The following is an 18,640-nucleotide window of genomic DNA, read 5'->3' as shown; positions in this document are numbered from 1 at the left end:
AGCATACGTAGGTTTACATATTTCATTAAACTTGAAGCGCTTTTTTCATATAAAAATTATATTTTTCCGTAAAACAGACGACACAGTTTTTCAAATTTTTAAATCCCTTAGCCATTAGGATAATCTATAGAATTATTATTTAATCCTTACCTATGCTTGTATCTTCTTCCTTTTTTCTTAATTAATTTAATAAATCTCCACCTTTCAGCTCTCTTTATTGTATGATATTAACACATTTTCTATCATTTTTTTACGTTCTTCTTATCGACTTAAAATGAGCTTCAAAATTTAAATGTGAGAAAAATTCCAGAAAATTCAGTTGTAAATGGCTAAACTTTTATCCACATGTATTTTTAAGTAATTATACGATAATTTTTATCATATTATGTCATTATATCTATCTATAAATGTTAACATTAATTTTTTCCCAAAGTTGTCAAATAATTCTTATCTGTAGAATTTAATAGCGTGACCATATCTTTAGTCCTTCTTCCAAAGACAAAGAATTAAAAACTCTTAATAATATTTTGCTTAAGGCATAGGAAAGAGAGAAAATTAGAATTAATACATCGGTGAATTATCACTCAATTTTAACAAATTAGTTGTAGATACGACTAAGAAATGAGTTTTTCTGCTCCAAATTATTGAGTTTGATAGCAATTTTCTTAAGAATGTAATTAAGAGAGTTCTGGAACCGAATTATTTTCCAAATACATATGAATCTGTGTCCTAAGATTTTTAAAATAATCTCATTCTACCGTTGAAGGAAAAGATTTTGTTAGCCGTAACTCGACAAAAAATGTTCTCAGATCAATGATTTTATAATCTCTTTTTTTATTTCCATCAGAAGAACGTAACCTGAAATTATTCCCGTTTCTTCGTGAGCGACCCTCTTTGTGTGTGTTCGAGTGCGTATGTATTAAAAACAACGATTTTTATTACAAAATATAATACGAGTAATAATTGTTACATGCTTAACAAATTATTGCAAAAATCTGAAAATCATACAACTTTACGATAAAATAATTTCTCGTATGTTGACAGATTATTGAAATATTATCTATTCGAATTAATTATTATTATTATTTATGAATTTTTTACTGCTAAATATTTAAGCAAAATATACTTCCAATGAAAAAAAAAATCACCGAAGGCTATTCCTCACAGAACGAAACGGGACCAAATTTCAAATTTAAAATAAACTCAGTAAAATCTCATTTGCTTTAATTGCTATTCCTTTTTTTCCTATAATTAATAACTGGTAAATGAATCGTGAAAAAAGAAAAGAAAAAAATTAAGTCAAGAGGGAAGTGGTTGAAATTTTCGATCGAGATTATTTTTAAGAAATCTAAAGAGAGTTGCTTAAAATTTAAAATTAACCTTTTAATAGGAATAAAGAAAGAAATCATTTAATATAAATAAAACTGTACAGTCGGCATGAAATATTACAGCATAATATCCTGAAACCAATTTTTTTATTAATTTCTAGGTCAGTAGCCTAGTATAAGATAAATTGAACATGATTAAAAGATTTCTTTCTTTTTATTTTACTTTTATTTTTAAAGTTTCTTTGTCTTTAAATTATAAGCAATTATAGCATTCAACTAAGAGAGTAGGTCTAGTAGGCGATAAAAATATACCACCGTTATGGTAGTTTAGCCTATTAAAAATCCAACAATAGCTATTTATTTTTTACTTTTCCAAGAGTTCAACGTAATTTTATACGCTTTAAAAAAACTTTTGACTTTTTTTGTAACAAAATATAAAACCATAGTTATTAAAAAAAAGTACGTGAAAGATTTTCAATAGTAGTCGAACCTAAGATCAGTAATGAAAAAATGAATGGAACTCAGTTCAGTAAGGGAATTATCAGTTTCTCTAAAAGTGAAAATCTTGTTTTTCAATTTTTAAACAAAATTGAAAAAAACACAATTTTCTTGCAAACCTTTCCTTTTCTTGTTCATTTATTTATTAATTTATCTAATTGATTTCAATATCATGGGTTCCGATGAATGGTTTAACAATATCGAAGATCAGCTGATACTGTACCTGTCCTAATTTTACGTTATCGCATAAATTTTAATCTTGATTTTTATACAGAGGAATGTGGGTAAACAGTGTTTGGTTTTGCTAATTAATTAAAACATTGTTACCTTATTTTTTTCCAAAAAGCCAAACAGAATCTAAACTTCAATTTTTTTTTTTTTTAATAATTTACAAACACAATAGGTAGGTATCCAAGAGTGTCTGGAAACTCTCTTTAAGAAAGGATATCATCATGATAAGATATCCGCCCTAAAGTAGGTCCCTTGTCTCAAATACACCTTCGTTCTCTTCCAATTCTAGGTAAGTTTTTGATAGTTCACATTTCCTTTTATATCATCAATTATTTGTAACCTTTCACACGCCATCTGGTGTCTGCACCTTCTATTTTACTTTGATCCGCCTAGAACTGTGTTAATCCTAGATGTTCTCCTCTCATGACAAACCCTAGGAAATTAACTTTCTTATTGGGAATCGTTCAGATTAAGAATTTGTTCTCATTCACTGTCCTTCATTTTTACACCGGCTATGCATTTAATCTTCTCCAGTCTTCAGCAAATCCGCATTTCAAATGCTTCCGGCCCTTATTTTTTCCTCTTTTTGCTTAGTCTATGTTTCACATCGATAAAGAAGTACACTCCAAACACAGGACGCTTCTTCAATTGTAATACCATATTAGTGGATAACAATATTTCTTTCTATTAAATGTTTCATTATTCATTACTACATTCTTTTTTACGTCTAAACTTTTGCAATCTTCTGTTCAATAGCACCTGTTTTGCTTGTAAATTCTTCCAACTTTTGTGTAGATATTCGTTTGTTTATCGTCTTTTTTTCTCAATATATTTCCTTTCTTAAAAGTTATTTTCACTTTGTGCTGAGTTATATCTTATAATTTTGAAATTAAAATATCTTTAGCTTCACCTCCTAAAAATACCATATATTTGCAATTTATTTATTTTCACAATTTATTTCTTTCCTCCTAAATCTTTTTTTATATATAATCTTCAATATATAATACACATTGAAAAACAAAATTGGGGAAAAGCAACACTTTTGTGTTACTCCTTTTCCTAGGTCAAACCATTTAATATACTATATTTTATAACAGTTTTTTATTCAGATACATTCTCTTCAAATTCAAACTAAGTATAATATATATTATTGTATTAAATTTTATCTATTATGTTATATATGTATTATAACATAGGATATATTTTACTGAAGATAAATTTTTACTTTGCCAGAGAATATAACTCGAATAGCTATATTAAAGGGGAGGGAATGGTTATCATGACAAAAAAGGGGTGTCGGAAGTTTTTCAAATCTTTACGTTTTAGGGTACAACTAGTTTAACTAGAAAAAAATACGTGCGTACATACGTTTGTCAACTACTTTTGAGGTCATATCTCAGGACTGACCGAACCGATTTTCTCCAAATTTGACTCAAATATTTCTATACACTGTACGGGGCCTTCATCATATTTATTACTTCTTTTGTAATTATTGACGGGATGGGAGGATATCGCGCGAAAAGACCAATTTCAATTTCTTCAGAGGCGTTTTAGAGAGAACTTTGTTAAAGCAAATTTGTTACCTACAATGCATTATAAATAATACCAACAAAAAAAAAATTCAAAAAAATCAACTCCTACCTCTTAAAACTGAAATATATGTTGTTTTTTGTGTCTTTTTGTTCTATTTTCCTTCGGATTAAATATTTTTCGAAAATGTTTTGAAACTTTATAATTGATATACAGAGCTATCAAGAAATGTCTACAATTTTTTTAAAATGATAGGCCCCGGACCTAAAATACAGAAACATTTTTTGAAATTTGTTTTTCTTATTTTAGTCTTTATTGAAGGGGGTGTTAAATTTAAAGAAAACTTTACTTAAGAAAATTTGTTATGCTTAACCTATATATGAATATTTTTAGAAAAATGTTTCTTAAAATTTATTCCCCACATCTAAAAAAAAAATGTATATTTTGTATTTTTGGCTCTAACTTTTAATTATTATTATTAATAAACCGGGAAAATCATGTAATACTTTGTCAGATTTTTATAATAAGAGCACATTTTTATTGTAGTAAATCTTAATTTACAGTTTAAATAAAAATGACAGCTCTTCAGTAATTAAAAGAAAACAATCGATTCATAATTCTGATTTTCATGCTAGCAACAATATGTTAAACAATATGATGCAATACCTGAGACTATTAAAACGTATTCAATACTTATTTTTAATACTTCAAAATTTTATTTTTTAATTAATAATTTTCCATCGCATAACAGAAAATATAGTATTAATAAACTAAAAATATAACATGATGTGCGTTCTTATTTTCTTTAATTTTTATATTACAAAACAATTAAAAAAATAAATGTTTTTTTTTTTGTTAAATCTTCCATTGAAACTTGTATGATATAAAAATATTCATACGTCATTACGTATTTTTTGTTATTTAATTAAAATCAGGGGTTGTTGAAAATCGATGTTTTTCACTCATTCATACACAAATAGAAGTTAATGAGAGGTAGAGGTGAATCAAAAGAAGATGGGAGTACTTTAAAATGAACAAAAGCGACATATGTTGGTGATCGGTTTATGTAGGGATGTCAATTTGTCCGATACTAGACATTCTATATTAGATTTGTGTAGTACACAATTCAGTAAACATCATCAAAACACTTTATTTTAGATATAGGATGATGAAATCGTGACAACAAATCATATCTGTCTAATACTAATATTTATTTACGAACTATAAATGCTAAATTAATTTGCTTGTTTTAAGCAGGTAATCAAATAGATCATTAAGTAACGCGAATGCTTTCGAATAACTCTTATTTTAGTCGCGCTTAATTAAAAAAACAGATTAGTTTTAAGCTTATTAATTATCTTCATAATATACGATAAAATTCGAATTAAGAATATTATTGGATAAACCAAAAGGAGATATGTATTACGGTAATAAAGAAATATCTTTATTTCCCCGTAAATACAAAAAAATGGCAGAACCAATTTTAATGAAATAAATATCAAACGATTCGATTCAGTCACGTAAACGGTAATATGTATATGAAGAACGGAAAATAGCGGATAGTAGAGTTCTACGATAAAAAAAAAACTGTTAACAATCGTAGAGTATCAAATAAAACTATTAGAAAAGCAAATTCAAAATTCATATTATATGGTTCCGTAACAATATATTACATAAATACATTGAAAATAAACTTCAGTATCTTGGTATATAAATCAGAATGTCAGTATGTATGTTACATAAATACATCACCATTATAAGTAAATAGTAAGACTTAAACAGAGAGTATGTCGTAGTATTTTACAGCATAACTTTTCAAGTACAAACAATTTGATTAAATCACCTACTGTAAAAAAAGAGCTAAACGATATTTACGAGTGGAATTTAGAAAATAAACTGAATTTTATTTACCAAAGATGTGTGATCTATTTTACAATTATCAAAGATTTAATCAAAAATGTTATAGTTTAATGTTTTTGTAGGCAGGTAAAAAGAATAGCATAACTATTTATAATGAAAGTCTGAGATTACTAAAATACGTTTTATTAAAACGTTATGTTTAGGTTTAATAGAATACTAAAGTATATTCTAATTATTTTAGTTTGTATCCATAAACACATTATTTTTGTATCTCCATTTGTATTTGTACGGGAATATCCATAAAGAGTAAAGTATATTCTAAATAAACTATTTCTGTTAATTTCTTCAACTAAAATATTACCGATAGGCTCCGCCGATCTTTACATGAAATATATTTACTCGTTCAAAATGCATTTTAAAAAAATCCGCCACTCTTTCGGGTCATTTTGTTTTTGTTTTTTTTAATTTACACGCTTAAGATGATTTTTTTAAAAAAGTTTCAACAGACATAAATAAAAAATTTGAAATACCTTCTCCAGGAAATTTTCTTTTTATTTCAAATTGTGTAGAGATTTCACGTAAACGTCTTTTATATTTCAAACGGGAAATCCTTCTCCCATCTTGACAATTTTTTTAAATTGTATACTCGCTCGGATGAATTTTGTTAAAAGATTACAGGGATAAATATACAGTCAGAGTTACATACCTTTGGAGGGAAATTAAATGGAACAATTAGAAAAAGTAAAGAATTATGTAAAGAAAAATTTTTTTTTTTAATGGTAATCGTATCTCTCAACCCCTTGAACAATAAAAACCAACTGTAACAGACTAGAAATCGGTTTCAAAATCCATACTTAAAAATCATCATGTAAAACTTCATAAAATACTGGTTAAACCAGTATGAAGATATAAGAAAAAATGACAAAAATCAGGTTCAATATCCCCGATCCTAAATGAAATTTCCCAAATAAAAATAAACTAATTCAAAATTTTGAAATCATCTAATTAATAGAAGAATGTGACGTTCGAAAATAACAAAAAATAGTTTTTTGCCACCAACCTAGTTTATGGAGATTTGAATAAGACCAAATCAGAAAGTTTTTTAGTCATCTTTTCTAAGAGACATTAAATTATATGAAACAATCTACCTACCCTCTGAGTAAAACTTCGAGATAGGGCTCATAAGGTACGTATTTCCCTGTCCCCTTGAACAATTGTGACCAAAATTTCATTGTGCCAAATTTCATCCAAATAAGTACATGCAGTCTGAAGATATTAAGTAAAAATCTGGCCAAAATACATGCAAAAGTGCATAGTACATACATTCTTCCAGGATATTTCAATGCTAAAATTGCATTTTTGGTTAGAGGAATGTCATGAAACGTCATCATCTGTAAAAACCCTAACATACAACAGTTTTCTAATCGGGTAAACTTTTATAACAGTAAATAGGTGGTGCTATGTTCAACCGACATCTGTAGTTTACTTAACGGAAAGACTCCTACCGCACTGCTGTCAGAAGCTAACCTAGAAATGTATGGCTACCTCCAGCCAATTAATGTTCCAAGCGCTTTAATATGGTGGACAGGTACTTGCTGGCATTCAGCGACCTAAGCGTGGCAGCGAATTGCAGTCTAGACGAATTAATTTTAATTTATGGATGTCATATATATTTTTAGTAGTTTACGGGGTGCGCCTACCCATTTTAGTAAATATATGACAAGTAAGTTTTTGGAACACGTAAGCCGGTGGCGTACGGCACCGCGCTTAGTCGCTCATGCTGTTAGGTAAGCTCTAGGAGCTATTTAGGACATTAGTCGCTAAACTGTTTCGTGGCTCAGTAGCCGTTTGTGGCACAGAATTCGACCTTATGCTTTAGGGCGACTGTATGGGGTGGTGGCGGGAGAAATACCAAGCAAACCAAAGAGTAAATAGGCGGGAAAGTAAAAATTAAAAGAAATACAATCTGAAACAATTCTTACACGAAACAGTTTTTAGAATTTTGATGTAATAAAAATAGGAAAATCTGGAAGAACATCGGTTAATTAGTTTATCATTTAATAAATACCACTCCGCCGATCTCTGTGGCGGAGTGGTAGGTAGCGTCTCGGCCTTTCATCCGGAAGTTCTGGGCTCAAATTCCAGTCAGGCTGAAATTATTCATACGCTACAAAAACTCCTTTTTACCAAGTCCGAGCTAGCGAATCACATAAAAAGAAATCAATATGTTTTTTTATTCGCCATCCTTTATATTAAAATAGTTCTTATTCTTTCCATAGACATTTTTTGAATTATGAAATATTACTTCATATTTTAAATCTGTTAAGAACTAAATAAGAAAATAAATAAAATTAAGAGAATGTTAGATCCCTTGCGATGTGGAAGACCATAAAACCTTTGTGGTAGGTTTTAGAGAGAGTATGAACTGTAGATGCATAGGTGATGAATTGAAACAATGCCTTGCTGTTTATTAAATTGTTATTTAATTTCTTGTCGTCATTTCGATAACATATAATTGAACATCTAAAATAAAACCTAATACATTTAATTGAATTTAATAACATATAAGTATACAAATAAAATAAGCGTCCATCCGGAGTGAATGTACAGACAGACCGGTCTGGATCAGATTCTGGCGCCGAATGAATAGAAGTCGCTACATCATAATGACCACTCCTTGCGGTATTATGACGTAACATCGTATAACCATAGCTTGCCGAAGAGCTCTAGCCCTCGCTAGGTAGCAGCACCCGACGGCAAAAGTTGAACGTAACTGAGAATATTACGATTTTTACCACTTTTTACAACATTAACACTGTTTCTGTGAAACACACAAAGTTTCTGTTACGCCATCTTTTACTTATTCTATAGTCCAGGATCTAATAAAATTCTATACTCCAGGATCTACGTACTAGTACGCCACGGAGAACAGCTTATTATAAAATTGGAGAATTATAACAAAACTTGGTTTGCTCGATTAATTAACCCCCTCTCATAATATACAAATCACCATACCAAATTTCACGAATACAGGTTAAATTGTACCTTAAATGCAATGTACCAATCGGAACGCACTAAATTTCAACCAATCGCAATTCCTCAATTTGTAACCAATCACAACAGGGAATGGGACTGACCGATCGGAATACAATAACTTTAAACCAATTACAATTCCGCATTCCTCATTTTGTAACCAATCTTAGTACATAAAGAACTCATAAAATTAGTACATAAGAACATAAAATGAACAACGATATATATATATATATATATATATATATACACCAATAGATATAGACTACGCACTGATATCTACCCATACAAAAGGAATTTAGTCGAAACGTTTTAAATTTTACTTTTGAACTCGGGGAACTATAAAATTAAAAAAAAATATTTTTAAAAAATCTATGCGAGTCGTTTTTTTATAGTAGGAATACAAAATACTGGTCCATATGTTATTTAAAAAACCCCACTTATAGGAAGTAAAAAAATAATAAATTGATAATAATATAATAGAATATTCTTTTACTGTTACAGGCAGTCGCCGCCGCTAGGGTAAAATGGCGGCTGACGTTAAATCCCTGGATGTGGAAGTGGAGGGTTCCACCCGGGAAACATGGTCCGGCAAGGTCGATTTTCTTCTCTCTGTTATCGGATTTGCAGTCGACTTGGCCAATGTTTGGAGATTCCCATATTTGTGCTACAAGAACGGCGGAGGTAAAAAATTATTTCTTTATAAAATATAAATTTAAATATTTAATAAAATATAAGTGCATGAAACTTTGATAGTGAAAGTATGAAGAAAGATGAGGAAACAAATATGGTATTGATAACACTTTCTCAACGATAGAAATTGTACCGGAATAATCGGTAATGGTAAATTATACAATAAATGTAACATATCAAACAAAAAATGTTAGAAACCAGCTATCATTCTGAGAAAAAAAATAGCTGAAAATTCAATTTGGATGTTGTAAGTAAATGAGTGAGATAATTTTTGGATAAACAAAACGAAATTTCTTCGAAATTTATAAATTTCAACAGCAGGTAGTTGTACGAACTTAAACTAAAAAAAGTAATTCTTTCAGTAATTATTTAAGACTGCTAGAAGTTCCAAAAAATAACATTTTAAAGCCAATTAATACATGAGTAGGTAATAAAATATAAGTTAAAAAATATAATCAATAGATAATGTGAAATTTTCAAATTGTACAAAAATAAATTCAATAGAATTTTATCTGAAAATTGGTACTACAAAAAGGAAATTAAATAAAAACTTTACTAAAAAATATTTAATTGAAATAAATTAAAAGAAAAGCGCCTTTACAAAAATACTGATAAAAATGAATGAAATTTGATTTTATTTCAGATTTCCATTTTTGAAGTTAACGTCAAATTAAAAAATCTGACTACAAAGTTGTTTTACTTTCCTGTTATTGGTTATTTGTTCTTAAACAGTGGAGAAGTAATCTTACTTAAAAAATTCAAAAAATCGTTTTTTACGATTTTTTTTGAGCCAAAGTATTTTTTTGGGCCACTTCCACTATTATTATGGAGTAGGCTTATGGTTTAAGAAAGACATAAAAAAAATTGGTTAATAGAAAAAAAAAATAGCTTTTATCAATTTTTGAGGAAGGGGAAAAATTTGGAGGCAATTTTTTCTCTTAAATTGTTAGATAATCATATACGCGCTTAATATAAAGTGAGATTACGTTTGCAAAATCTTAAGAAAATTGACCCCAAAGAAACTATTTACCTCACTCCATGGAGATAATGAACCCAAACTTTTACCGACAAATTGCCCCATATACAAGAGTCTCTGTGCCAAATTTCATCGAAATAGGTTTAAACAGTCAAACGTTATTAAGCTTCAAACACGCGAACACATGTACATACGAAGATTACCCATCCACGTTTTTGTTTTTTGGGGTCCCTAGGTCAAACGTAGAGAAATGAAAAAAAAATCCATACCCCATTTTTGACTTATCAATATTTTCTTCTAGAGAGCTATGATAAAGTAAAGCGCAACTAATAACTAATCCAATACTTAAGACATAAAAACTGTAATGTCTCTTTGTACGTCCGAAAAGTTTTTAGTTCGAATCCCAGTCAGGGATAATTTTTTTTCATATGTTAAAACACTTACACACCACATTTCCGCCAGTAAATATGGCATCAGGAAGGGCATCCGGATTTAAGAATCCCGTCAAAATGAAAAAATAAAGTGAAAACGGGCGGTTTTGCGACTAAAATCCACTAAATTGCGCTTATATAACAAGCATACTAACATTAGACTAAATTCTAAACTTCAAAAAGGTTCCAGATCATCAGAAAATAATTTATTTTGTTTTTAAACCGTTAGTTTTTAAGTAAAACGTTTTTTAGGTTATTTTGATTATAACGCATACTTTCTATTAATGCTTCCCTCCCTCCCAAAAAATTACAATGTCTTTCAACAGAAAACTTAATCTAAATTAATATTTATGTTAAAAAAAAATGTTTTTTACAGTTACTATAAAAAATCACTCTAAAATAAATAATATAACAATAATACCTCATATGTATAATATAATAATACCCCATAATAAAAGTAAAAATACCCCAAATAAAAGATGTCTTTTACAGTTATTGTAAAAAACATATTTTTTTGGCTCCATTTTTTTTTCTAGATAGCGGAGTGATATCTTACTTTATTTATTCTATAAAAATATTCTATTACGTCATTGAAAATTGAATTAACCGTCTTTACGTTAAAAATGAAAAAGGAATAAAATCCTTTTTTCCAAAAAATGGAACAATAAAATTCCTGAATTTTGCTGAACATGGGGCAAAGTAGTTTTTGAATACCTTATTCTCCTGAGATCATTAAAAATTTTATTTTGGTAACAGACTTTAATCTGAACATTTGTCTTAATACAGAATCAAATAATTGATACATCTAAAATTTATATAAACTATATCCTCGCTGTGTTGAATCTCATTATGCAATAGCAACCGTTATGCTACGATGCACATTTATAGTTTTAAGATTATCTTTCATTAATATGCCGTAAAACACATGGAAAAAAATTGTGTTAATATTGGTTTTCATAATCGAAATAATTGTTTATGATCACGTCTGTCACTCATTATTATTCTCAACATTATTTACAATGCTAATTGAGTTCAAGCACGCAGTAAATGTAATTACATTTAACAGCGAACGTTACACAGTACATGCAGTTGCTCGAACATATCGTTTATTATTTTTTTTTTTTATCAAAAGAAGATCTGAAAGTATTTGTACTTTTCTAGTCACAGCCAATAACAAGTGTGAACAATGCAACTAGTATCTTGAAACAAAAAAATATTTTAAAAAACATTAAACGACAAGAATTACCCGTCGCGGCTTTGCCCGCACTATATGCATATAGAATGTCAAAAATTGAAAATAAATTTTAGTAATTACGTGTGCAACGTATAAGTTCGGTTCAAAATTGAATTCAACCTACCAGAAATATGTTAAGTCTCAAATCAGCTTTTGATTTTCATTTTGACATTGTCTATTCGAATTCGAAAGATATTCAAATAGGTACACGATTAAAATATATAATCACTGCCATGCCAAAAAATTGAATGATGAAACTCCTGGACTTTGCTGCGCTGGGGGCAAAGTAGTTTTTAAATAATTAATCCTCCTGATATCATTAAAAATTTTATTTTGGGACGTAACGTTGAAATTCCTTTTTCATTGATACTTTATTTATGAACGAATAAATATTCATAAAGAATAATTATGTGTATAATCATCCGATTTACAAAATGTTTCTGCTATTATATTAATCTTACAAAGCTAACATTTCTGGCATATGACACCAACATATTTAAAAAAATTTAAATCAGATATCAACTAAAATATACTTTAATAGACTCGTTTTTTTGCGTACGATTATTTTTCAGTAGAATCTTATCAGATATTTTTAAAAAACATTAGTTCGAACTTTGATTTCGTGTACAACGGCACGGTAATCTATCTTTACATGTTTGCGTGTAAAAGTAACAATTTAATTAAAATCATTGTTCTGTGATTATATTAACGATCATCGTGTGAGAAAAAATATATAAATAAATAAACTACATCTTCTTTTACTAAATTTAATGCACTTAACACAATTATGTAGCATGTGCACGTGTACTAAATTTAAAAAAAATGTTGTAGACATTTTTTTATAGTTTTATATATGAGTACGGAACTTTCAAAAAAATGTTTTAAATATTTAAACTAACAGAAGGAAGAGCAAAACCAAAAAATACATTTATTTCACTTTTACGAGTTGATTTTTTGAAAATTTTTTTAAAATTATTTATACGCATTATTGGTAATAAATTTGCTTTAATGAAGTTTTCTCTAAAATACCTCGAAAGAAAATCGAAATTTTTTTTTCGTGATCTATCCACTAAACGAATTTTGAGAAAAAAAATGAATATGACCAACGCTCCATACATAGAAATCTATTATTAGAGCCGAATTTGTAGAAAATCGGTTTGGTCAACGTTGAGTTATAAGGTCAAAAGCAGCGCGACACATATAATACGATTTTTTGGTTTATATGAACTACTTGGACTCCAAAAAGGTAAAGATTTGCAAAATAAACCAATACTTCATTTCTGAAAAGATTATCATACTTTCCCCTTTATTATATCCATTCTAACCATATTCACCGGGAAAGTATATGTGCACCGATTTCGATTAAAGCAATGTGTCTTAAATTAACCAAATTAAACCAAAACCTAATTAAAACTGTTTTTTAATTAAGAAAAAAAATGAATAAACTGGCAGTTAGATAAAGGCAATGATTATCAATATAAAACAACAAAAATTACGTGAAGGATAAGCCATTTTTAAAAAGAATAGCACTAGAGAACACTTAAAAGGACAGTCATTTAAGTTAATATCTCTCAAATTTCTAAATAAATTGCAGCCCACTTAATAATCTCGGATAAGAGACATCTCACCCTCCCCATTAGCATCCAATAGACCAACTTGTGCTACCTTAACTCTTAACCTATCCCTACCACATAAATCGTTCGTTCTCCTTCTGTTCGACGTAAAACTAACTATGCAGCCAATCTCTACAAACTCCTTCCTTTATAATCAATTTCGTCTAGATTCGCTTTCTCCCTTATTTCTCACTCTAACATTAACAACCCCCGTTAATCAACACTGTTCTTCATCGAGTTACACCTTCATCATCTCCGATCCCCCTGTTCCAACGAAAAATTAAACAATACATTCTAGTTAACTTAACACTTAGTAGTCGTCTGCGATGTATTAGAAGTAAAATGGTATTGAAACTGAAAAAGGGAAGGGGTTAAAAGTAACGGGAAAGGGGAAGAGCTTTTCGTTTTAAATAAGTTGACAATTTTCAATTAACACTGAAAATGAATCATGTGCAGTATAATAATTTAAAGATATCATATTATATCTTAAGTGATTCATTTTACTTTCCCGGCATCATAGTTCTAGAACCATGCTGCAAGAAGGAAAGTAATGGTGGTAATCAGTCAAAAAATGGGGTATGGGGTTTTTTGTCCTATTCTTTTTTTATTCTTCTATTCTCATATTCATTTATTTTTCCTTGGTCATTTCAGAACCCAAGAACCCCCCCCCAAAAAAAAAAAAAAAAATGGGGGTAATGTTCGTATGTACGTGTGTGTTGGCATGTTTGAAGTTTAATAACTTTTGTCTGGATCAACCGATTTCTATTCTCATATTCATTTATTTTTCCTTGGTCATTTCAGAACCCAAGAACCCCCCCCCAAAAAAAAAAAAAAAAATGGGGGTAATGTTCGTATGTACGTGTGTGTTGGCATGTTTGAAGTTTAATAACTTTTGTCTGGATCAACCGATTTTGATGAACTTTTTTTACAGAAACGTGCATATGGGGCAATTTTTTTGTAAACTTTTTGGGTCAGTAGGAGGTAAGTAATTTTTTAGGGTCAATTTTTTCAAAATTTTGCAAACATAACCCCCCACACTTTATGTTAAGTTCAAGAATGCTTAAACAACAGTTTCCCAACAGTGCCCCAACAGTTCCCCTTCCCCAACAATCTAAAAAGGCAATTTTTTTGTTTGGTTTATATTTTTAACCGATTTTTTTTTATGTCTTCCTAGGCATAGTATTAGTGCAAGCGACCCAGAAATATATTAGGGGGTGGAAGAGCCGATCAAAGTTTAAAAATATAGATTTTTCAAAACTTTTTTGGTTTAACTAAAATTTTATTATTTAAACCTTTAATTATACTAAAAGTTTAAATAACAAAATTTTAGTAATAATATTACAATAGAATTTCATCATAATTCACCCCACCACCCAATAAAGAAATCTTAAGTAACTTTTTATTGGTTGTACATTTTTCAGTGGAATTTTGTTTAGTTTCTTCCATTTGACATAGGAGAGGTAGAAAAATAAAAAAATTCTTGGAAAATGATTTTGAGGTGAAGAAGCAGAAAAAAATTAATACCGATTTTTTAAATTTGTAAAACTTTTTTGGTATATTTAAACATGTAATGATAATTTTACAATAAAACTTCATCATAAAATACCCCCACCACAAAAAAGAAATCTTAGGTAACCTTTTCATGTATAATTAATTATTTTTCCACTAATAAGAATAAATAACCAGTGTCAAGAAAGTATTACAACTTTGTTTTGAGCTTTTTTCTAATTAATATCGGCTCACATGTATGTAATTAGTTCACTCAAAAGTAAAATCTCCATCAATGAATACTTCCGGATAAGGGAACTTTTTAAATAAGAGACAAAATTAACGAAATCGGAACGTTGTTACATTAATTCATGCTGACCTCCTTGGCTGAGTAGATGGCGTCTCGGCATTTCGTGAGGAGGTGCCGGGTTTGAATGCCGGTCCAGCATTCCCAAAAAAACCCATCAAAACATTAATTCATAAAGTGAAAAATTCTGAATAACGGGCAGTTTTTTGCATTAAAGATTTTCTTCTCCGTTATAAAAATTCTTGTAACTTTATTTTAGATTTTAAAGACAGGTATTACAAATACTTTTAAGTAGTTTACGCCAAGACATCGAACAAAAAGGTGATGCAATATAATAGCCACCGGTTACTGCCTTTTACAGTTCTACTGACGTCTTTCATTTATCTAAATGGAAAATATGGTAATCCTATTTGCACTCGTCCTGAAGTCCGCTTTGAAAGGTTACTCATCAAAAAAAGAAAAATAACTAGTAGTTGGCATGAACTAGAAGTTATTTGTTTCTACCGCTCTCAAATCTTCTTTCACACAGATTCAAACGATTTTCGGAATTAAATTACATACAATATTTAATGAATTTGATGCCAATATAATAGCAACAGAATAAACCAAGACAGGAATCGTAAACCGAAATAGGAATAATTATGCACAAAATACAATAAAAATTTCTTTTATAAAATCTAGGAGAGAAAAAAGGCTAATATTTTTGCAGTTTGGAATTAAATGAAGATTTCTCTTCTCCATCGTTCCTGATTTCAACATGTTCAACTACCACTTATTTATCACTCTACCAAGCACGAATTCAATTAAGTATTTTTTTAAAACATACGATATTTTTTTGGTAGAAAACCAAATCCAGACTTTTCGGGATCAGACAAGCATTTTGATATAAATTCGGTATTGTTAAAATCGTCAGTGAAACACGAATTCTTTAACTAGAATAATTTGAAATCAAAATAAAAAGACAAAGATCTGCGAAATTAACGCAGATCTGAAACAATTTTACCAATTAAAAAGGAAAAACGTTGCGTGGAAAAACGTTCTATCTTTGATGCACACAGATTCAAATTCAACTAAACATACATCCTTTAGTAAGCAGTAAAACACAAATCTTTCTTTTTTACTTATAGGAAATTCAGATATTTAATTATCCATGAAAATATTAAATTATTAAATATTATTTAATTACTAAATTTAAATTCAAAAAACTTTAATAAATATAAAAAAGAACATAAATATTTATCAATTATTCATAAATACGGTTTATAAGTTAATAATAAATTGTAATCACATAATGCATTATAACCAGACAGTCAAAGAATTCGTGATGCATCTACAATTCCAAAGTTACCATATTTATCACAAAAATATCCATCAGATCCCGAAATGCGCTTCTTTTGCAAAAACAAATTCTTGCACAGTTATACGCAAGAAGACCGACTTTTTTAAATTTAATTTTGTTTAATATTGGTAACAATAAATACCGCAGATAAAGAATCCTTAACGTTCCAGTCTGAAGCATCATAATGAACCACGCTTCTAACTTTCCCCACTCAAATATTTTCGACCTTAAATTGAGCGTAACTCAAGAACGACTCAACTAATCTTTCATCAAATGTTCAAAGGGTCATCTTAAAATACACTACTATAACATAACTGAATTTCAATGAAATTTATCGAATAGTTTTGGAGATTTTCGAGCCACCAAATTTTATATAGGCCTATCGTATATATACCGCAATTTAAGGAGAGGTATTTTCGTACTCCTCGTACTTCAAAACGTAAAGAAAATTCAATTTCATCGCCCAATTCTTTGTAAACTTCCATGTGATTGAAAGTAATACCGTACTTTTCTTCGAAAAATCGATACAAAAAGGTCACGAGTCTTTTAAAAATCGTTTAATCGAACCGGTAATAAACAGAGTGATTAAGTAAGGATAAGCTAAATAACAAATAAAACTATCCCATCGTTGTCAGTACTTTTTTCTATAGCTATCTAAACTTCAATTTTCCAAAAAAAAAACCGTAATTCTTTCTATTTTCCCACAATAAAGAGAAAACGGATGTTTTATCAATTTTAAACAAAAATAATTGATGATTCTGTACCAATAAAGCCTTATTTATTCAATCTCTGACAAAATACGTTTGAACGACCTTAGGTATATCATTAACCGGAAAATTACTAAACATACAATTTTTATTAATATACAATTACAATGATAGCATTCTCATAATTGTTATGAATACATCGATGACTAATGGCGGTCAATCCTCCTGACAGAAATAATTATTTATATTAACATATAAAGTCCATACAAAGTAATATAAAGCGTAAAAAAGTGAATAAAGTAACATTTATTTTATATTAAAGATTTTTCTTTGTTAAATCTATTTAAGTTTAGTAAATTCTTTAAAACTTATTTGTGCAATTAATAAAAAGAAAAATACCTCAGGCTGTTAAAGTAGGTTGACTATAAGTTCATGAAGTACGCTCAGCTGTCAAAATAAAAGATTACTCTTTGGAAATGGTATTCTGGAATTTGTTTTGAGTATCAATAAAGTTACAGGTTTCTAGTGCAAGTATTTCATCGGTTACAGTAATTGAAAAATTAATATTTCTTTTTGCGTTTCTGATACGTACAGGGAAATAATAACTATAACTTTCATATTAAATAAGAATTAATTATATTTTTTGTTATAATAAACAATCATTAAAAAATGTACTATACTATATTTGCAAAAAAATAAAAGTAAAAACTTAATTTAATATAGTTATAGAATTTCATCTATATTAAAAGACAATCACTACTTCTTAAGCTAGTTGAAGTAGAGAGGGTAAAAAGCCAGATTAGATTCCGTACGATTTGTGACGTAACATATACGTGGGAGTATCTCTGTAGATCGCTAAGAAGATGAAATTCATACATCTATCAAAGTATAACTTTTAATACGAGGTCTCTCAGGAATTTCAATATGGAATTGAGCACCGTTACTAAAGTAACGGAAAATGGAATAAAATGAAGTCGCAAGTTTTTTTTGTTGATATTATATGTTCCTTGTTCTTACCGTAAAATAAGATGAAATAAATATATTGTAATTCTCTATTTTTTCTTTCTTCCTTATAATCTAATCTCTCTCAATGTACTTAATTACTGAATCGAAATAAATAATTTAATTCTAACCTATTTGAAATAATAGTTATTAAAGGAACACTAAATGAATTTGCTATCAAATTTAAGAAAAATGTTTATCCCGTATATTTATAAAGATTTCTCCAAAAAAGAATTGAAAAATTTAAATAACCAATCTTCGACGCTAATTTTAACATCAGTTTTTAAAAAATATATTTAAAAATTAAAATACGTTTGTTCATATACATTTAACTTGCTGGTTATAAGTTCATCAATAAAAAATTATATAT

At 28.8% G+C, this 18,640-nt stretch overlaps 1 protein-coding gene and 1 long non-coding RNA gene across 3 annotated transcripts in view; one reads left to right on the top strand and one right to left on the bottom strand.

Annotated features, from left to right (window-relative positions):
- Positions 1-18,640, top strand: part of DAT (Sodium-dependent dopamine transporter) — a 132,596-nt gene that overhangs the window by 19,428 nt on the left and 94,528 nt on the right. For both annotated transcript variants that reach the window (XM_075364077.1, XM_075364076.1), the window contains exon 2: positions 8,985-9,164. In XM_075364077.1, the coding sequence (XP_075220192.1) occupies positions 9,008-9,164 (157 nt within the window). In that variant the 5' untranslated portion in view covers positions 8,985-9,007. The remainder of the gene's footprint in view (positions 1-8,984; positions 9,165-18,640) is intronic.
- Positions 1-18,640, bottom strand: part of LOC142323824 (uncharacterized) — a 102,864-nt gene that overhangs the window by 2,089 nt on the left and 82,135 nt on the right. The gene's annotated exons all lie outside the window — the stretch shown is intronic.

The sequence above is a fragment of the Lycorma delicatula genome, chromosome 4 (assembly GCF_047948215.1).
Source record: "Lycorma delicatula isolate Av1 chromosome 4, ASM4794821v1, whole genome shotgun sequence".
NCBI classification, from domain to species: Eukaryota; Metazoa; Arthropoda; class Insecta; order Hemiptera; family Fulgoridae; genus Lycorma; species Lycorma delicatula.
Note: the sequence above shows the minus strand (reverse complement) of the source record. Positions and strands in the feature narration are given on the sequence as shown.